The sequence below is a fragment of the Ananas comosus genome, linkage group 25, assembly GCF_001540865.1.
Source record: "Ananas comosus cultivar F153 linkage group 25, ASM154086v1, whole genome shotgun sequence".
NCBI classification, from domain to species: domain Eukaryota; kingdom Viridiplantae; phylum Streptophyta; class Magnoliopsida; order Poales; family Bromeliaceae; genus Ananas; species Ananas comosus.
The window spans coordinates 1,493,528-1,517,126 of NC_033645.1; the positions used below are offsets into that span (position 1 = coordinate 1,493,528).

Here is a 23,599-nt window from a genome sequence, read left to right on the forward strand (position 1 = left end):
ATTTAACAATATCAATTATAAAAATTAAAAACATCAATCACAATTCAAAACAAAATTTAAAAGTTTCAAATACATTAGAAATGGGAGTATTAACTTATTTGTATTTTAAACTTTTTTATAAATCTATAATTTTCTATAAATATTTTTTTTAAATATAAATAATTTTCGGGACGAATTCGGGGCGGATCATGACGGGGCGGATTCAGGGCGGGTCAAAATTTTTTTCGTTTCCTGCCCCGAATTCCTCTCAGATCGTAAAATTTATCATATTTTTCGCTCCGAATTCGTTTATTTTCTCCCATTTACTGTTCTCGTCGGGACGGATCGGGACGGAAGCTCCACCAATCCGGATCCTTGCATCCCTAATGGCAACGCATGAAAAGGAAAGTGTTTTTGTTTGGCGCACTTAATTACTTTGAAAGACTAAAGAACACTGGCCTGAGGAAGGGACAGAAAGAAAAATAAGTAAATAAACAAAATAAAATAAAATAAAATAACCTGGTCATCAATTTGCCCAACATTTATTCCTGACCGTTGATCAAAATTGTAGGCGCGAAGAAAACAGATGCGTTTAAACTATGGATGTGGGAGTTTGCCCTTTCGGAGACAATGAAAATTTGCAAAAGTACGTGTGGCTCTCTTTTTCTTGTGCTGTTAGATGCAAACTCCATAATGACAAAAAATCCGAGTTGGACGGTGTATGTATATGTATAAATATTATTTTTATAAAATACGAAACATTTTCAAATATATTCATACTATCGTGATTCATTATAAAAATATGATTAATCATATATAAATTACTTAATCCTAATTTGTAAAAAAGATAATTAGTTTTTTTATCCCTCTTATATTATTTGTGGCGGCAGAAAGAAAAAATATGATTGTTTGAGATTTTTAGAAGGGCATTTCTATAGAATTCTAACCGTTGAGACTTTTAGCGAAATATATTTATGAGGACAAAAATATCATTTCACTTATTCTCTATTTAAAAAATACCAGCACTCTAAGATAGCGTTTGGTTCGGAAACAAGGGGGGAATAAGCCCTTGTTCCCCCCTTTGTTCCCAAACGATATGTTTGGTTTTCGGGAACAGTAGTTTCCGGGTTTCTGGAACAATCCGATATAAGGCTGGAACTGCTGTTCCACCCGTTTTCTAGAACTAGCGTGTTCCTTGATAAAAACAAGATTAATTAAAATCTAAATTTAATTTTAATGGCAGTAAATTATTAATTAATCTAATTAATATATTTAAATTATTATTTATTACTTTAATAATTAAATAATTAATTAATTTATTATTTATAATTAATTATTAATAATTAGATAATTATTATTATTATTTTATTATTTATATTTAATTGTTAATAATTAGATAATTATTATTATTTAATTTATTATTTATAATTAATAATTAATAAATTAATAATATTTATTATTATTTATTAATAATTATTATTATTTATTGATAATTATTATTAATAATTATTTATTATTATTAAATAGATGATCGATATTATTAATTTATTATTTATAATTAATTACTAATAATTATTATTATTTATTATTATTAATAATTAGATAATCGATATTAATTTATTATTTATAATTTTAATAATTAGATAATTAATATTATTAATTTATAATTAATTATTAATAATTAATTTATTATTTATTTTTAAATAATATTTTGATATTAATTAATTACATAATATAATTTTAATTTCAATTATAACTCTTATTCCTTTTGTTCCAATCTAATCATCCAAACACTATTTATTTTATTCCTAGGAACAACTCAATTTTCATCCAAACGTAAAATTAGTCTAGTACCTGTTTATACCTGAACTTGTATCTATCCCTGAAACTAGCAGTTCTTACTTATACCCGAACCAAACAATAATAAACTAGAGGGGCAAAAATGAATATCACCGAATTTTTATAGAAATAAATATGAAGAGATAAATTTTATAAGAATATATATTTTTTATTCGATATGTTTACAGAAAACTGTGTGAAATTAACTCAAATATTTTTACTATTTATTTTTATAGCTGTGAAAGACAAAATTTTCAAATGCTATTGCTTGTTTGATAAGAAGTGTGAATACTATCATTTTAATTTTTACTGTAATTGACTTCAAACGCTATTTTTAAAATTTTGAGTTTAAATCAAAAATAAAATTGTGATGAATGAAGTAGCTAAAATAAACATTTACTGCCAAAACCATATCCCCTCTCTCCAAGTATTAAAAAATAGAAGAAAGGGGACAAATTAAACAAGCCCTCTATAGGCATGTTTGTTTCACCGAAACTAGACTTCAAAGTTTTACTGAAATAGACTTTGGATTGAAATAAAGTTCGGTGAAAACTATTTCTTTTTCGATGTTTGTTTCGTAGTTATGAAAGTGAATTTCATTAATTCTGTTGTTTATTTTGGTAGGAAGTGTGAATATAAAACTAGAATTTATGTATAAATAATTAATAAATAAAACTAATATAATTCTATTTTATATAATTAAAATTTAATTTTAAACAACAAAGTTATTTTTTTATATATAAATTATAATAATACAACAATAAAATTATAAAGTAAAAATATTAATACTTAATTAATTAATTTTATTATATTTTAATTATACAAACTAAATAAAAACATATTAAAACTTAACTAATCAATTTATATCATATTTTAAATATACCAACTCAACAAAAAAAGTAATTAGTATCATAATTAAATATATTTAAATATAACTATTTTATCTAATATATTATTTTATTATTTTTTTTATCTCTATCACCATAATTGATTTTGGCCTACCGTTTTAGGTTAACTCATGTTTTGACCATAACCATTTTACAAAGAACCAAACAACGGTAGTGATCGTTGATGGCGAAAACGGCATTCTCCCTCTTTACTTAATTCCACTCAAACAAACATGCCCTATGTTGTGAAGAAAGTCTATATATATTGTAGCACTTATACCACATCATTTATTTTCAGCTCGTCACTTTTTTTTTTTTCCGAGAGCAAAATATAATAAAATTATTTTTTAATAACCATAATAATAAGATAGGTTGCAGTAAGCACTAATGGCGTGAACACAATGGTCCGACGCAGACGCAGATTCTCAAAGCATTATTTAGCACTTCCTTTACATCTAATTAATTATTACAAAAAAAAAAAGCATATTCTGTTTTTTTCCTCTATCACACTACACTTTCGTAGCGTTCCCTACTTGCTTTTTTTAAAACATTATTATTATCTGAACCTCACACAGCAAAAGTGAGGCGTGCTGAATAGTAGTAGACACGAGTTCGTTCGGTGTACGGGCTGGGTCAACACCCGCAGTCAAAGTAAAAGTCAAAGTCAAAGCCGGGACATGGCATGCACCTCCTGCACTTGGTTCACCGGTCTACTGTTTCTACCGTTGTTGCCACCAACCACCTTGACCGCCCCTTTCTCCTTTGCCGCCGCCACGGCCGCCCCCTGCGGTGGCGTCCGCATCCTTTCGTCGATGCTTTGAAGCGAGCGCGCCTCTTCTCTCAATACGAACTTCTGTATCTTCCCCGTCGACGTCTTTGGCAGCTCCTCCAAGAACACCACCTTGCGCGGCGCCATGAACTTGGGCATGTTGTCCCTGCAGTAGGAAATGATGTCGTCCTCCTCGACCACGCCTCCGCCGCCGTTGGCGTACTCCTTCTTCAGCGCTAGGAAGGCGCAGGGCGTCTCGCCCCACCGCGGGTGCGGCATCGCCACCACGGCGGCCTCGCGCACCATCGGGTGGCGGTAGAGCACGGCTTCGACCTCGACGCTGCTGATGTTCTCGCCCCCCGATATAATCACGTCCTTGGACCGGTCCTTTATCTCGACGTACCCGTCCGGGTGGATGACCCCGACGTCTCCGGTGAGGAACCACCCGTCTCTGAACGCAGCGGCGGTGTCGGCCTCGTTCTTGTAGTAGCCCTTCATGATGCTGCTCCCCCGGAGGACGATCTCGCCGAGGGTGGCGCCGTCGCGGGGGACGCTCCGCATGGTGTCGGCATGCTTGACATCGACGTCGCCGAGGCAGAGCGCGCTGATGCCCTGGCGGGCCTTGAGCCGCGCCCGGTCCTGCACGGGGAGGCGGTCCCACTCGCCGGGCCACTCGCACACCAGCGCTGGGCCCGTGGCCTCCGTGAGCCCGTAGGCGTGCGTCACGCGGAAGCCGAGGCTCTCGATGCTCTCCAGGAGCGCCGCGGGGGGCGGGGCGCCGCCGGTCAGCACTTCGACCACGTTGGCCAGGGGCCTGCGGTCGGACTCGGCGGCGTCGAGCAGCATGCCGAAGATGACGGGCGCGCAGCACATGTGGGTCACCCCGCGCTCGGCGATGGCGCGGTAGACGTCGCGCGCCGCCGTCCCCCGGAGGCACACGTTGGCGCCGCCGCGCGCCGCGACCCCCCACGTGAAGGTCCAGCCGTTGCAGTGGAACATGGGGAGGGTCCACAGGTACACCGGGGCCGCGCCCACCCCCCACTGCAGGAGCAGCGCCAGGGTGCTCAGGTACGCCCCCCGGTGGCTGTACACAACCCCCTTCGGTGCCGACGTCGTGCCCGACGTGTAGTTCAGCGCGATCGGGTCCCACTCGTCCTCCACCGCCACCGGCGGGAACCTGCCCGGGTCGCCGCTCGCCACCAGCAGTTCGTACTCCGCCTCGCCGAAGCGCGCGCCGGTCGGGGCGTCGACGTCATCGATCAGGACTAGGAGAGGGAGGCGGGGGTTAGCACCCGAGCCGGACGCCAGGTGGCGGATGGCGTCGGCGGCGAGGCCGACGAATTCGTAGTCGACGAAGAACACCTTGGCCTCCGAGTGCTTCAGCAGCCCGGCCACGTTCGCCGCATTGAGCCGCATGTTTATGGTGTTGAGCACCGCCCCGGCCATCGGCACCGCGAAGTGCATCTCATAAAGTGCCGGAACATTCGGCGCAAGAACAGAAACCTATGTATATATATTTAGATACGTCAAAAATATATATATTATAAAAAATAAGAAAAAAAATACGCGACCATGCATTATAAGCTAGCATAAAAAAAATGCGTTACAATATTTCTGATGGCACTTACCACATCGTTTTTGGAAATGCCGAGAGATCGGAGAGAAGCAGCGAGGCGACAGCAGCGGTCGTACGTCTGCTTCCAGGTGAAGCAGGTGCGCTCGTAGATGACGGACGGGCGATCCGCGTAGACGGCGGCCGCCCTCCGCAAGAAGGTGACGGGTGTAAGGGGGATGTAGTTAGCTCCGCATTTAGGCAATTGATCCATGAGTGGCTCAATCGATCTCCTCAACGAAACTTTTTAGGTTACTCGAGTTGGAGTTGAGAGAACAAGGGTGCAGGAGATGTGTTTATTAGTTACTAGTGCAAAAAGAGCCAAGATGAGAGTGTGCGAGTTCTAAGAGGCAGGGTTGTACATGCTTTATATAGAAAGAGAGCGTGGAATCAAAATGTATACGGGCCCACTAATATTAAAACCGATTTGAAATGAGAAAATTGCATTCTAAGTCTTACATCATATTTTTCAGCATTAATTACATCATTTGATATCGACCGTTTCAAAAAAAAAAAAAAAATACATTAAATAATATCAATGATTTTTTAAAAAAACTTAAATGATGCTAAACAGGCTTTAGCAAGTCGCGCAGCTAATTTATTTGCTGTTAATAGTTGATAGGTAATTAATTGGAAAGTTAATTTACCCAATAATTCCCAGTTAATTGTAAATCTGAAAATAAATTAGAATGGTAAATGTTTAGTGTGGGATTAATTAATTTGTGATAATGTGAAGCAAAAATAAGGCCCATGTGATTTGTGCAGGGAGGAGGTGCAGGGGGAGAGTGTAGGGAAATTGCAGGATATAAAAAATTAGTGGGTTGAACGTTGACTGTTGACTGCTGATGCTCTTACTTTTGGTTTAACGAGTCTTTTCAAGGAAGGAAGGGAGATATTGAAAGGAAAGGATATATAGTGGCGATTTAGGAATTCCACAAATCGGAAAATTACTATTTTTTTTTTTTGAGAAATAGATACCACAAGTGACAAAAGATTTGGTGATTGATACTCAGTCCCAAATTCGAATTATAGTTGATAAATATTTTCAACTAAGCTTATTTCTAAAGAAAAATAAACGAAGCGGCCTGTTATCTTTCTCTAAAAAAAATATATATTTAGTAAGAAAAAAAATGGGGTCGTGGTTATGATAAAAATTGTAAAAAAAAAAAAAAAAGTTTACAATTCATTTTGAGTTGTAGACCATATATTGTTTAAATTAAAATCATGCATGCAACATTTTGGGTGAAACTAAATTAGTTTCTTTTGTGGATCTTATAGACTTATACTTCCAATCCAGCAATCTAATAATTTGTAAGTAGAAAAAAAAATTATACGTAACTGAGTGAATATTGATGGAATTAAAATATGAAATGATATTAAGAATTGCTAAATGTAATAATTAGGTTTGAAAGGATTGGAGCTAAAGTGAAACATTTTTCAAATTTTGAGACTTCAAAATATCTAACTTAAAATTTTAAGAATACGAAATAACCACTTAAAATATTTAAAAACTTAAGCTGGATGTGAACACTATTTTACTATTTTGTATTTTAAACGTCCCTCACATCTCGACTTGATCGAGACTTTTTCTTTTGAGAGATTCAACTAAAATAAAACTATAAGTGTGTAGAATTTGAATTCAATACATGCATCCTATTCTGACCTTTTGTCACTATATATTCTTAAGTAAGCATATTTTATTAATCAAATGGAACATGGAGACAAGTTAAGAAAAAAAGAAAAAAAAAAGAAATTAGAAAAGAACGGTTTCAAATAACACGAGACCATTTTATCTACCATGCATGTGTCTTTAATTTATGTGATAACGAGGCGAATAGGACAGCCTTGCATTCAACACTATAAAAAAATTAACATTTAAGGATACTTTTTTCATATTTATAAAATACTTAAAAATGTTCTAATATAGTTTAGCATCATATTTGAAAACACTAGTAAATAAAGAATCGTCACTTATATACTGACGCTTATGCCAAGCGTCGGTAAAATATATTCTAATATTTTAAAGCGTCAGAACTTTTTGAAACTTTTTTAATATTCTAACATCTCCAGCATTAAAAAATAAAAAAATAATAGTAAAATTTATTATTGTATAAATTGATTTCATATGACAGTGCTTTTGAAGCGTCAGTATTTGCTATATTATGGAGAAGTTTGGGAACGCTTTTTTCAAGTGTCGTCTAAAAAGCATCATTATAATGAGATTTTGCTTATACGGCAAGATTGTTCCCACCAAATTTTTGTTTTTAGTAGCTAGTCACATCCAATTTAGCCATATCTTATTTGCCCGTCTCATGTTTGAAAGTAAACTGGACTAACTAATCATGATCATATAACCAACTGTTCTTAGAGCAAGTGACAAAGGGCTTAGTGGTTAGTATCCGAGATTTCAAGTTCGAATCCTAATTGATTCATATTTTCAGCTAAGTTTATTTCTAAATGAAATAAACGAAGCGGGTAGCGTGCTATCTATCTNAAAAAAAAAAAAAAAAAAAAAAAAAACTTATCATGATCGTATGCTGTTCTCCACTTTTCTTTGGAAAAAAGTTCTTATGGTAAATGGTCTTTTCGTTCGTTCATTAAAGGCAACTTGGTGGGATGGTCTAAGCAAACTCCAGCAACACGAGACCCCGACCAGAAAAAGAGAGGGGAAAAAAAAAAGAAAAAAAGAACTGTTCCACGTACTTCGTTTTCTCCCTCTTTAATTTTTCCATTCCTTTTATTGATTGATCGACCACGTTAACGACTTAAGTTGTTGTTGGCGCATGAACCATGCAACAATGTTCATTAATAATTGCTAGGAACTTTCCTTCCCAGAGGTCTTCAATGTGATGGATTACCAAAAATTGAAAGTCAGTGAATGTTGGGGGAGCAACGGTTGGAACTGAACTAGGATCCTGAGAGATGGTACTAGCTAGTTTTACTCATGAACCGCGCCCCAGACTATTTTGGCGCCGGAGCACCGACAGGCGTTTCTCGGTTAGATCAACCTATGCAGCGTTAAGCGAAGGGGGTATAAGGGACGCACACGTGAGCAGGATTAGGGACTCCAAATGCCCCTTAAAGTAAAAGTGTTCTGTTGGCTTATTCTCTGCGAAAAACCTAGTAAAGAGAGGGTGGACAGGGGACACAACTTGTGTGCTATGTGGGACGGATCGGGAAACTGTGGACCACCTATTCACCCGGTGTGTTTTTAGCAGATTCATTTTAGTGATAGGTCTGGAGAACGTTCAATCTAGGGACCTGGGGAATGACGTGATCTCCGTTTGGGACAGGTGGATGGGTACATAGGAAAGGAATACACTATTTGAGAAACAATTTAACCGAATTAGTAGACTACTAGTGGGTCGTTTGGAAGGCCAGAAACGATACAATCTTTAGAAAAATTGAAATGCACCCGGTGCAAGTAGTTCACAAGCTCAAACTGTTGATGAAGGATTGGGATCACTTCCTCCCTGCAAAGCAGCGCATGTAGTAGTTGTAGTAGTTTGGGTGGTTGTTTTTTTTTTTTTTTTTTCCTCCGAGGCTTTGACTGCCTCACCTCAGTAGCTTAGTTTATCAATCCAATGAATGAAGCGGGTAGCGTGCTATCTTTCTCCTTAAAAAAAAAAAAAAATATTTGCTAGGAACTTGTATTCCACGTGCTTGTGGTTTTACCCTATTCAATTGTAATATGAGATTATATTTTTTTTAAATTAATGATGTCAAATTTGATAAGCCTAGTAACTTAACTAGGTCCCTTTTTTTTTTTCTTATCTTTGTATTTTATATAGTTTTAAGGAAGTATGTCATCGTTAATTATAAGTTGGAAAGAAATGTCACCCCAAAAAATTGATTTTTATAAAAAATAGTGCAGGAATTATTAATATATAATCTAATGATAACCGCTTAATTGCGCGGAACTTCCATATCTTGTGTTTTTACCCCAATTATAATATGAGATTAATCTCCTTCTAACAAAAAAAATAAAATGATAAATCACTTAACTAAGTATTTTCAGTTCCTTGAATTGTTAAGAACTGTTGGTAAGCTATTCTCTACCTGACATAGAGTTTTATTTATCAGCTCTAAGAGGTTCTAAGTTTAGTTTCTATATATGTTATTTAATGACATAATTTTTTGTTTATAAAGTTTTTGTAATCGGTGCTTATATTATAGTTCATCTGATCTTCACGATGCATATATATATAAGTTGAGATGTTAAGATTTTTGGATCATTTCCTAACAAATTGATTTTAGTTTCCACCCATCGGTCAACAAATTAATTTAATTTTCACCTACATCAGATAGCATGGTGCATGCACTGTAGCCAATCATTTTACTCCATCAATGCAAAAGGTTTTTCTATGGTCAGAGACTCAAGAGTTTCTTTTCGATTGATAATCTCGAGCCACGTACTTTGGTAGATATAAGTAATATTATCTTTGAATTATTTATTGATCTCTACAAATATTGAAATCGTTAATCCTAATACGTTTAAGTAATAGGACATTGGCGACGTGTGGTCAATTCAAATTTTAACCAAAGAATTTAAACGAAATAATTGTTTTGACTAGGTAAAAACCAAACTTCTTTCTTTCTTTATTTCTTTCTTTCTTTCTTTTTTTTTAATATTTGATTGCTATAATGTCTCATCTAGGGGTTAAGTATAAAATTCAAAGTAAATGAAGATGTCAAGGTAACAAAAGGAGTGGCGTTTAATTTTGCATCTACGCATGGGATTGTCAAATTACAGTAAACAAACAATGATGTTAGCACATAATTTAATAGTTTAAAAGTCATTTACAAGATAATTAAACTATACGTCACCTAAGGCAATTAATTCCAAAATAACGGTTGTGTCATTTTTTCAAAACTCTCGGGATATATCCCACCAACCAAAATTGGACTTATATGCTTGTAATAATAACGTATAAATTTTTTTTATTATTTTTTTTGGGAAAAACATCGATCGATTGAGCGAATCCAGGAGCTCTCAGTATTTTATTTGTTTTTATTCTAAAAAAATTAACGGATGAATTTTTTTTTATTCTTATCTTTTGTCGTATGGCTAATGATGTAGCGGATATAAAACAATGTGTATCGTATGCAAAAAGTAGGGAAGCAAAATAAGTAATACATTGTTTTTATTATTCTATTACTGAATAATCCATTGCCCGAAAAAATTATCAAATGAAATGAGTCCGATCCCACACTTCTGGCTTGCAACCGTCTATGATACTAACTTTAACGACTCAGTTCATTGGCGCTGATAATACGTTAATCCTAACCATTGGTGAAAAATATTTAAGTGCAATTCTTAGTATTAGAATTTATCAATCATAATCTCTTTTTTATTTGATGTGAGATTACGTCACGAATTAGAACAAAAAAAAGCTAGGGACTAAACCTATAAATGTAATGTTTTGGATTGGGTTGATTCTGATGATTATATCGGAATTAAATATCCTAAGCTTTGTGCAGTTAGATTGGATTGAAACTCCCAAACATGTTGGCCCGGAAAAAAATATGCATTAATATTAAGTATTGCAAATTTAAAAACTCATTTTATATTTTGGTCATAAAAAGATATCTAAGCAGCTTCATTTCTCCAATCACTATAACAAAAACGGTTTATAGCGACACTTTTAAATGTAAGTACATGTCAAAAAAGTGCTGCTAACTAAAATTACCGACACTTTTAAAAAGTGTTGCTATATGTGGGGTCGCTAGGTATATAGTGACAGTTAAAAAGTGTCGCTATAACCTAAAAGAGTGCTGCTAATTTACCAACACTTATTTAAGTATTTAGCAACCGCCGAAACTCTATCTCGTTGGCTACGGTGGCGGAGGAGGACGACAGGAAAGGCTCTTCGTCTAGAATTTCAGTGGATTGAGTGAAAAGAGAAGAAAAGATGGTAATTAATTTTTTTTTTTTCTTTTCTGTTTGTAATCGAGCCAAATGGACTGGGTGTGGTGGGTTGAGTAGAATAATCTTTTATTTTTGGTCGGATTTGGCTTTATATTTAGGCATTAGTAGATGTTTTTTTAAATTTTAGGATAAATAGGACACTTATCCCAAACATGTGTCCCTATAACCTAATTCTGTTGTAGTGAATGGAGCTCCAACTACTGACGTTATTTTAAAAGCTAAGTCGAGCAGACACTTAAAAGATACAGAAGAAAAAAAAAAAAAAAAAAAAAAAAAAAACACCGAGAGCGAACCGTCAATTGTGATAATTTTTGTACAGGTGATGTTAGTATTCATTACCCGACTTAATCCAGTACAATTTGGGTGAGGTTTGGTTCTCACAATTTGGAAATTTGGGTCTAGTTTTTTTGAGTTGGTTTGAAGTTACAGAACAACGACCTTATTAGGGCAAAATATATGCTAATGTTATTAAATTACGGTGAACCGAATTACAAAAGTGAATATTTACGATCGAAATTTTACTTCATCCCTTTCCATTGATCGATGAAAAAAACGCGGTTCCTTGTGCTAAGTTAAACGTGACACACATGCTAGCATTAAAATATATACACAGGTTAGGATTTAGGAATCAAACTTGTGCGTGCCCCTATGCAGTTTTATGTTTTTACTGTAGAGTAGATATCCCAAGGGACAAAATGTAGTATGCCAAAATTGGCAAAGAATAGCAATTTCCTCTTATCAGTACATTTTCGAGAAGCCCACATGTTAGGTGATGAGAATGATGGACCCATCGCACGTGTTAGAGTGTGAAAAGTGTGTGTATTTAGATGCAAAATCGAATGAGTCTATTTGCCTTATTGGTTCATTATAACAATGCATGGAGTACAACGTTTGCCACGTGAATTGAAATAGAGAATAAACAATATATACGTACATATTTCCGAAGTAGGGTGGGGAACATGCGTACAGATGCAAGTTGATTCGGATTTACATATAGAGCTTTGATTCTGATGGGTTCTTCTTACTAGGGCGAAAAGTAGAAGCTAATTTTTTTTTTTAAAAAAAAAAAACCTCGAATCATTAATAAAATAAAATAGTGCAAGGGTAGAGAATCCCTTTCTTTGGTTGATTTATTTCAATCTATCAAAAATTCGCTCCCATTCTGATCACTCCCAAATAAAGCAACAAGTCGAGACAAAAAATAAGATAAAATTTAATGCGTTGCAAATCCACTTTGACTTGCCAAAAAAAAATAGGGCTAGGTGAGAGACCCCTTCTGCCTTCGAATCTGTCCCGTTTGCATTCCTAAACACACACACAAAGATATATGTATATACAAATTATGAAATTAAAGCACCATTGATTGATTTAAATCAAAAAAATTAAAATATTAAATATATGTATGTATAATAAAATTAAAATTTTGAAATAAGATAGTTAACTCAAAATACTCCATAGTTCATGTGAATTTTATATATTTTTATCTTTCTAGTATATATATAATTTTTGAAATAAGTCCGAACTAAACTAACTTTATGTTTGAGAATTGACTTATTCTTAAAAATAAGAAAAATAACATTTTAATAGTTAGATTGGCATAGTGGAATAGGAGTAATTGAAATTTTAAAATAAAAATATTTTATCTAATTAATAATTATTGAATATTAATAAATAATAATTTAATCAATAATTAATTAATTATGAATATTGTGCAAGATAATGGAGAGAACCACATTAATTATTTACTTACCTATAAAAAATAAGTTAATATGCTAATTTATTATTTAATCAATTAGATAATTAGTTAATAAACTAATTAGATTTGTCATATATAATACTAATTGCTTAATTAATATATATTACTTAAGGAATAAGCACATAAGATAATTAATGATTTAACTGGCTAGTTAATTACGCACAAAAAATTAATTACGTACCTAGATAGTTAATTAAATATTTATAAATTTGATGAGTTAAGGGAATTAGTTAATAAGTTTTGGTATACGATATATTTATTAGTAATATTTACAAGCTTAATTTGTAATTTAACGACAAAACAAGAAAGGAAAATAGTAGTCCCATTCTCATAAGTGATTAATCCCAAAATTCAGAAATAAGGCGAATTGTTGTTTCCCATTTGTTTGAGAGAATAAACCGAAATAAGACCCTTATTCCACCTTTGTTTTCCAATCAAACAGCAAACGAGTTTAGTCCCAAAGAGAATGAATGTGCAAAACATGATTTAAAATTTTCATTATTCGATTCAAACAATTCAAATTCTAAATTTGACCCTAGTAAATTACACTATCCTATATGTTTCTAGATGAATGCACAGTGTCTTTTTACGTGCAGAGTTTTCACAAGCGCATGCATGTCTCTCCAAATCTTTGAATATTAGTTATTTCACAAGAACAAGAGATTTTTCGAAACTTTTGCACTAAAATTATATTGAACAAAATATTTAATTTTGAAAGAGGGAAATAGCATATCATCTGCTTAGTTCTTTTTTATCTAAAAAATAAAATTAACTATAGACTTTGAACTTAGAATTTTGAGTATTAGTCATTAAATTTTTTAGCGCTTACGCTAATTATATTATAAATACTCATTATATTTTTGGCTGGAGTAAATCTATGGGTTTACCCAACCAACTACATCGAATTGTTTTGAGTTAATTCTTCGTTTGTACTATTACGACCAAAAGCTAAGCTTAATTAGGCCTCATATGTAACTCGTTTTGGAGACAACACGTACGATTTCAAGCGCATGATGTAGAAACATATATGCATGGGAACAGTTTACTACTGAGTTTCTTCGTTGTACGGCTACGACCCAGAACCAATTGAAAGACTTAGGTGTGTCAATATAGAAACACAATGTTAACATAAAGCATTAAAAACGTTGTTCTCTAATTACTTATTGGGTGCGTTTGGTTCGCGCTATCTTTTAAAGATTCATAGTAATCCAATGAGAATAAAAAAATATGACGGTGTTTGGCTAAACGCACTAAGTAATTTAGTTGGTAATATTGGATTCACTTGGGAATAAGATTCACCCCAAAGTACTAATCTCATTCCCTTGAGGGGGATGGGTATCCTCATATTAATGGATTGGGGTAATCATAATATGTCTAATCTTTTTCTTTCTTCATACCCGCCGGCTAATTGATATTATTTTTCTTTACACTCTAACCTTATATCTCTCTCTAAACTTATTTTTCTCTCTAAAATTCAACTTTTTTTTCTCCTCTCTAAACTAAGCTTTCTCTTCTCTCTCTCTCTCTCTTTTTCTAAAATTTCAACTCTCTCACGTCCTCTAATTTCGACTATATTTTTCTTTTTATTTTTTAATATACTCTCTCTCTCTTAACTTATATCTCTCTCATCTTTTCTAAAAAAATGTTAAACTTTTGGTAACATTATTTAAAATTAATTTAATGTAATTATTAATTAATTGTTATATTTTTGTAATATTAAATAACATAGATTAATATTACCGTGCGAACCAAGCACAGGAATTCCACATTCTTAGTAATAGGATGAATAGGAATAAGATTCTCGGATATCTTTTATTCCTAGTAATCTTTCATAATTGCGAACCAAACCACCCATTAAGTTTTTGGATTAACGTTGTTTTATACGATATGAGGTAGTGAGTTTAATCCAATAATATTTTTAGTTACCAACAACAATTGAGCAAAGTATATAATATGTGAAACTGAGTATTGTTTAGTCTTGAGAAATGATTCGTACTTTTAAAAAATAATAATAAAAAAGATCTTAACCGTTGATTAATATAGTAAAAATGTAATTTTAATATTTAGCAGGTAAAAAGATTATTTTATTCAAGGTTTGTTTGGTAATTAAACAATACAACATTTAAAGAACTTTTAATTGAGGTCCTAAATTTAGGCATTAATTGCACTAATTAGAGAAATTAATTGATTAACCAAATTTATGCATTAATTAGGCATTAATTTAGGCATCTACTTTAAATGTTTTAGTGTTTCTAAAATTATGCATTAATTTAAATTATAGGAATTTTAGAAATAGTTCTATTTCTAAATACGATGAATTTAAATTTTAAATATTAAATATTTAAAATTTAAAAGTGAAATTTAAATTAGAGGAATTTTGTATTACTATTTAAAAAAATTGTAATGTTGGTAAATATTTTAATTCAACATATTTAATATATTTAAGAAACTTTTAAATTCATATAGTTTAGACAATAATTTTGTATCACTTATTTAAAAAATTTTGAATGTAGGTTAAAAAATTTATAATTTAAATATATTTAATATGTTAAAAAAAAATTAGAGTTGTGCTAGTACTTTAGACATTAATTTTGTATGACTATTTAAAAACATTTGTAATGTTGGTAAATATTTAAATTTAACATATTTAATACGTTTAACAAAATTATGAATTCATCTTAGTCATTAATTTTGTATACTAATTTTAAAAAATTAAATGTGGGCAAATATTTAAATTCAACATATTTAATCACAAAATAATCTAAATTTCATTCTTATTTTATTAAAAAAAGATTTAGAAAACAATAGGTATGGAAAGAAATTTTAATGCATAGTTTCTTAAAATTAAACTCGTTTGAAATATTAAACAAATAAACAAAGCGAAAAGAAAAATTAAAAGATCATATTGTCAAATAATTTGAAAATTTTTTTATATGAAATGCCAAATTATGAAAGGAAAGATAGAGAGAGAAAAAGTAAACAAAGAGAAAATAAAAATTTTGAAAATATAGTAGAGGTAAAATGACTAAATTGCCCATGTATTAAAAGATAAAAATATTCTTTTTTGAGATACCTAGTAATCGGTACCTCTCCCAAAGTGACCTGCTATTGCAGGTCACAATTTAAAAAAAAAAACTAAATTTGAGCAATTGAATACGCATGAATAAACGGTAACGAAAAAAAAAAAAAGTATAGAAGTATTACTCTATACAAANTCCAGTACCTTAGACATTAATTTTGTATGACTATTTAAAAACATTTGTGATGTTGGTAAATATTTAAATTTAACATATTTAATACGTTTAACAAAGAGAAAAGAAAAATTAAAAGATCATATTGTCAAATAATTTGAAAATTTTCTTATATGAAATGCCAAATTATGAAAGGAAAGATAGAGAGAGAGAAAAAGTAAACAAAGAGAAAATAAAAATTTTGAAAATATAGTAGAGGTAAAATGACTAAATTGACTATGTATTAAAAGACAAAAATACCTTTTTTTGAGGTACCTCGTAATCGGTACCTTTCCCAAAGTGACTGCTATTGCAGGTCACAATTTTTAAAAAATTAAATCTGAGTAGTTGAATACGCGTGAATGAACGGTAATGAAAAAAAAAAATAAAGTATAGAAACATTACTCATTAGTCTTTGGCTCTTAGCTTGTTAGTATCTATTTCTTTGTATTTTTTCCTTTTTAATTCTTCTATTATATAGAGTACACGCGCCTCCTGTACTTTTGAAAATACGGACACTACAACAAAAACGGTCTATAGCGACACTTTTAAATGTAAGTACATGTCAAAAAAGTGCTGCTAGCTAAAATTACCGACACTTTTAAAAAGTGTTGCTATATGTAGGGTCGCTAGGTATATAGTGACAGTTAAAGAGTGTCGCTATAACCTAAAAGAGTGCTGCTAATTTACCAAAACTTATTTAAGCATTTAGCAATCATCGAAATTCTATCTCGTTGGTTGCGGTGGCGGAGGAGGACGACAGGAAAGGCTCTTCGTCTAGAATTTCAGTGGATTGAGTGAAGAGAGAAGAAAAGATGGTAATTGATTTTTTTTTTTTTTTCTGTTTGTAATCGGGCCAAATGGACTGGATGTGGTGGGTTGAGTAGAGTAATCTTTTATTTTTGGTTGGATTGGGCTTTATATTTAGGCATTAGTATTTATTTTTTAAAATTTTAGCATAAATGGGACACTTACTCAAAAGTGTCCCAAACATGTGTCCCTATAATCTAATTCTGTTGTAGTGGGAGGCCTCCATATTTATAAGTTATTTTTAATGATAGAATATTCGATTTGACAATTGACTCTGTTAGGTATAATCTACGCTATTGAAACTATCTGGAAACTAAATTTAATAATCTTTTGATATCATTTACCACGTTATCAAAAGGTCTCAAAATTAACTATTTTAAAATCCAAATTACATAAAACTTTAATAAATATTCATAACAAGATCAATACTTCTGATTTGAAATTTAAGTCTTTTATCACTATATTTTATGAGATTTTAATTTACAGCCGTTCATTTTTAGGCTACTCGTTCACTAGGTAAATGAAATCAAAAAATTGTAAAATTTAATTTCTAGATAGTTCTAATAACGTAGATCATATCTAACCGAACCGATTGCTAATTGTAAAAATAGTTAATTTCTTTCTCAGCTAAATTTCTTTAAGAAATGAACTCAGTTATATGTGGCCGATAAGAGCGAATGCATATCGTATACAATATTAGTTAAGTTCTATTTTTGGGAATATGATGTTGTAAGTAGTACCTACTATCCTAGAAAAAAATAGAAAAAAAAACTATTAGGATTTCATAACCAACTCATCATAACCAATATAATAACTTGTTCCAGTTGCCAAACTAGCCCAAAATGTAGTTTTATGGTTGTCTTTTTTTTTTGGATTTAAATCGCCTATCAATACTAAAAAGAATACTGAAAGAGAAATTATTGCTTGCACCGGGTATATGAGTACATCTCATGCACCACACCTCTAAAATGAATGCTATGTTATATCAAGACCTTAAAATTAAAAATCTAACTTATTAGATATGTTTTATAATTTTGGGCTGTCGATTTTGTTGTTAATGATTTTTAAACTTCTACCGCAAATCGCATCTATTTGGTTTGGATTTTTTTTTGAGAGAGAGATAGGTAACACGCTACCCGCTTCGTTTATTTCATTTAGAAATAAACTTAGCTGAAAATGTGAATCAACTAGGATTCGAACTTGGGACTTCGGATACCAACCACCAAGCCCTTTTCCACTTGCTCTCGGGATGGTCGATTTTCGAATTTGGTTTGGATTTCTAATTTTACGATATTGATCATCAAATTTGGGTGTGGTGCATGATGCCTGTGGATACACCAAGTTCAGGCTTAAGAGCTAGGCATGGGCCCATAACTAGGCTTCCTCACTGAGGCCCAGTTTGACTAAAATCCAAACTATAATCAGGCCTAATTTTTGGGCCAATTTTGGCACCAAAGTATATTTGAGAGCCCAAACGCACGGCCCAACTAAGGCTCTGGACCATGGGCCTCATTTAGGCCCGGCCCATGTTCTGTTTGTATGGAGCCACAGTAAACTTGTATTGCTGATTCTACCAGATTTTGGTTTTAAGTTGTACTTTTGATCTGATTAAAATGGAAAAGTGCATTTTGTAATTGTTTTCTGCCACTTTAAATTGAAACTTTGTTTAAACTTTATTGCTCGGTCCAGGTACAGTTTTTCTTACACTAGACACTCACGTGTGCGCGGTGGGATACGGTGAGTCATGCCACATGCATATACGGAAGCGATAATAAAAGAGACGGCAAAAAAAAATAAAAAATAAAATTAAAGCCCTGTTTAGATATCGGTATAATTTTTTTTGTGCAACTGAAAATAAATAAAATATTAATGTCTATGATTTGCTAGAATAATATATTTTATTTATTTGATTGTCAAACATAATATTACTTCTCATCTCTAAAATAGTGTAAGTTTTTTAAGTATAAATCAAAATGATATGTAGAATAATTAAGAAATTCTTACGTTCAATGAGGGCCTAAATCACTAAATAGCGAATGTGACGACCTCTTGGAACTGAGAGAGCATTGGATCAGCTCTCATACCATGTTACAAAAAAGATTTAATAATTTTGTGGAAAATGATTAAGATATAGTTTTAACATTCTTTAATAAATGGCTTTTCTTATCTTCTCCATGTATATAGCATAGTGGGATAAGTTTGGTGTCAATATCATCTGACACTACCCATGTAGAGGAGGCATTCTTTCTAACTACTATGCGAGAATATGATTTTGGGATTGAGGTGCTTAAAAAGCACCTGTCTTAAAAATTTCCAAAGTGTTTTGAGGATTTTCTACTTTAATACTATAAACTAGTGGGTGGAACATTTGCTTCTTTCGTGACAGTTTCTTCTATAATAATTTTATAATATTGAAGAAGAAAAGACTAAATTTGCTATTGAATTTTCTTGTATCTTGCAAAATATAAAAGTGGGTATACTAATATTGTAATTTCAAATTAGGTGTAACTAACAATCAAAAGTAATTCGGGACATGTTTGTTTCATCGAAAGTGGAGCAGGGTGAAAGTATTTTCAACCGTAAATGCTCACTTTCGTCATCTGATTTGGCGTAAATTCAATTAGCCCGTAATTCTACTTTTCTAAAATGTCGTAACTGACTTCGCTCTAAGTGGCTTCCAAGTTAATTACTGAAGAAAAAGAGACAGAAAAAAGTAGCTAAAAAAGTTGGTGCCATCATTTTCATCTGTCTATGTACTATTGTTGAAATTTTCAATAAAATAAATAAAAAAAAAGGGAGATGATCAAAAGTTTCAAATATATTAACTTTCTACCGATCAAGCAGCCAAAACAAATATTTTTTTTCATCTTGTACTTCAATTCAATTAAAATTTTTTTTGTTCAATCTAAAAATTACTTAGCACAAACAAACAAGGTACCTTGGCACATATTGAAGAGTATCTTATCTAAAGCATTACATGTTAGTACTCAAGCTACATGGAATGGATATATGGGGGATCTTGACTGGTGTGTTTGACCGGATGGGGACGCCCCCATCATTTGCTGCTGCTGCTGCTGCTGCCGCCAGCGGCAGCAGCTGTTGCTGTCAGGCTGAGAGAACTGCTGCAGCTTCTGACTTCCCCACACTGAGTGGCTTCTGCTTCTCAGGGATGGGGTGTAACCCAAATTGGGCTTTTCCCCACTTCCCCAAAACCACCCCAATCCCAGCCCAGTGAAAAATTCTATAATGCAACATGTATATTCGTGACGTGGCGTAAACAAATCAATCAAATATCTTCTTAATTTTAGAAATATATATTTCATCATGATTGTAAAAAAAATATTTTTATTGTGCTTTTGTTTGAAAAGAAGAAATGTGATTGGCTTGTTATTGATGACGTGGTGCAAGCGTGACAGTGTAGAATTCCTCCTGCCCAGTTAATAATCCTCAAGCATTTTTTGTACCAATACCAAATTATTATTTATAATTTCACAGATTCATTTACTTGTCTAGCCTCTTTAGAAAAAAAAAAAATTTACCTAGCCTCCTTTTGAAAAATATTCTCAATCTAGCCTCATTTTTATAGATTAGAAAAAAGAACGATAAGTGAATAATTTTATATAGATTAATATGTTAAGTGGGTGGAGATTATCTTTTTTCTCTCTCCTTTTAAATTAAGTAAATGTAATGTGATTTTATATATGAACACTTAATAAACAATTTATTTATTAATAATAATATTTCTAAATTATAATTTTTTATTAGTACTACTAGTACTTAATTTGATTATACAAGTCAATATAATTTAAAAATGTTTTTATATAAAATCACATTACATTCACTTAATTTAAAAGGAGAGAGAAAAAAGATAATCTCTACCCACTTAACATATTAATCTATATAAAAACTTGTGCTCTCGAGATTCTGTGCACTACACTGTATTAATTTGACATCAATTACTATTTGTGGACTACTGGAGGATCTAAAGTGGAGGCTATCAATATCATGAATAATGAGTTGGATAAGTTGAAATGACCACATATTAAAACAATAAGTTATGTGATTCAACCCTATGCAGCTTTTGTAGGGGATAAGTTTGAGTGACAAAGCTCAAAAATCTATTCACTTTCACATTTACCAGCTAACTTATTTTTCTCTACAAAAGAAAAAAAAAAAAAAAAAAAAGCTACTGCTCGTAGTATATATGCTCTTATTAGAATCAACAAAATTTAAGAATACATTTTTCGGTGCTTCTTAGTAATATTTACTGCAACTGAAGAATTGGTGAGCGAAATATGCTATCTTTTTCTCTTTGTCTTTATATTTATAGTGAGAGGATACTTGATTTCTAAAAAGTTGACTATTAATCTACCAAAAATTTGAATGCTTGATCTTATTTAGCAAGATTTAAGAGTATGTAGAATCGTAGATACTCTAAATATTATTCTAAATTGATATCTTAAGTTTTTAAATTTTTTTAAAAAATAGTTATTTTATGCAGAGAGGGGTCGTGACTCGTGAGTTCATATTGATGGCTTAAATTTTAATAAAAAAAATAAGTATTTCATAATGTTCGCACAATTAACCCATTTTCTTCTCAGAAAGTGTAAAGTGACAATACGTAATTAATTAATAATTACTCCGCTCAGCCATTAAGCACTTGCCACTTGTCAACACCCGATTTGTCCAGCACTCAGCGTACATGGCATCCTACGCTACAGCTCAAAATGCATAATAACCCATGGAAATAAAGCGCACAAATTAAAGTCCACTGTAGTAACAGGTTTTTTACCTTCGCTGTGACGCACTGATCGTAAAGCGAGTTTGTCGCCGTCGATCATCTTGAGCGACTTAAATATATATATATATGTAACGGCCGTTACTGCTCCGTTCCAACATCCAGCACCAACTCGTAAAAAGTGAACGGAGCCGTTGCGGCCATGAACCGGGACGTTAGTGTCGGTGGGTTGGTAGTTGAATTAATGCGTGGACCGCGGTCCATAGTCCCGAGAACCTCCTCCCAAACAAAAACCTTCGCGTATGAAAATGTAAGAATTTAGATATGATACACACCACATAAAAGGCTTTTTTTGGCTCTCTCTCTCTCTCTCTCTCTCTATAAAAGATGTCTATAGTCTATAAATCACATGCGAACATATTTTTTTATTTGAAATAGAATTTGATCTGAGTGACAGGTATGTGCTACTCTAGTCAGTGGGATAGTAATATTAAAACAAAATTTTCATAATAATTTTATCTTATAATAAATAATAGGTTCTTAAACATTATTAATTATGTCCTATTTAGTTAGTGTTTATATAAATAATTTTTAAATTATATTTATTCGTCATAAACTATCGAGATAGATTCACATTAGTAGAATAGAATGGAAGACTAATAGTGTAACTTGATCTTTCTCTATTATACTTTGTTGTAAAAAACTTTGCAGCTTAGAGAAGTTATTTTATGGATTGATCCACTTTGTTAGTCAATCACAAAATAATTATTTTATTTGTATAATTCACTCCCTATTCTTTACTACTTTCGAACCAAATCAATTAATTTCGTTACAAAAGAATTACTACTCACTTTATAGAAGATTAAAATAAGAAATGTGGCAGGTGGACCAGGTTCAGGGAACAATTTCTCCCAGGTCTTGGTTGTTGACCGCGGTCCATAGTAATAATAATTCTTCGGGGGACATGGCGACAGATGAAGGGTAGAATCGTCATTTGGAAAATCTAGCAGGGGTATTTTCGGGAAGTGGGAAAAAGAGTGTGGGAGCCGGTCAAACGAGTTTGACTACGGCCCTGATCGCAGTGACAGCCGAGATTGTCAGGGCCCTTTCCTGACGCAGAAAAAGGGCGCACCACAAATACACACAACACCAAAAACCCCATACGGTAATAACAAGTGGGGCCCACCTGTGACAGCCAATAATGTTGCTCGGCTTTTAGTGGACGAGTTCTTTCGTGGTCCCTGTGCACCACATCATCGTGGACCGCCTATCCATCAAGGATTTGGTTAAGTGTAAAATAACAAAAATTCACTTAGATTTTTCATTAACACAAACTGATTTGGTATTGCTGTATGTGTTAGAAAATTTTGTACATAGAACAACTCATTCGTCCTTTTACAGAGAATGACACTACACACGGAAACATCTAATACGCGAATTTGTAAAAAAATATTTATATATATATATCTCTTAATAGAATTGGTCATAAATAAATTCTTATAGGCCTATAAGTTAGACAATTTAGAAATGACGTGGTGGACCGGGTCTATATGTGTATATATACTTTCGGTGTGCTATAGCTCAACGTGATTTGCTGTGTTATGTATTTAAACTAGGATTAATTCTATATGGTACCCTTTGGTTTGGGTATAAGCAAGAACTAACTATTACATGGATAAGTATAAGTATGAGGATAAGAAAAATAGCGTTTGGATGAAAATTGGGTTGTTTCCGGGGATAAGAAAAATAGCGTTTAGATAGATAATATGGAATAAGAAAAATATTAGATAGTTTTATATAGAAAATAAAGGTATTGGTGGGGATAGTTATAACCGGTTATTATAAGTAACCGAGAATTACTGTTCTTAGATAAAAAATTAGCGTTTGTGTATAAAAGGGGGGATAAGGGCCTATCCCTATCCCTATCCCTGTCCCCTAACCAAACACTCTTGTAAATACCGTGAATGATAAATATATTCATACAAAGTTCAATTTTTATATATTCTTTCTGCAAAAGTATTGATGTTTTCAGATATGCCTATCTGATTTG

The 23,599-nt window shown here is 32.9% G+C and overlaps 1 protein-coding gene across 1 annotated transcript; it reads right to left on the minus strand.

Moving 5' to 3' along the window:
• On the minus strand, positions 3,115–5,406 carry LOC109728994 (butyrate--CoA ligase AAE11, peroxisomal-like). The gene is made up of 2 exons (XM_020259576.1): positions 5,103–5,406; positions 3,115–4,977 (listed from the first exon to the last, which is right to left on the minus strand). The coding sequence occupies exons 1-2, from the start codon at positions 5,298–5,300 to the stop codon at positions 3,370–3,372; spliced, it is 1,806 nt and encodes a 601-aa protein (XP_020115165.1). The 5' UTR covers positions 5,301–5,406; the 3' UTR covers positions 3,115–3,369.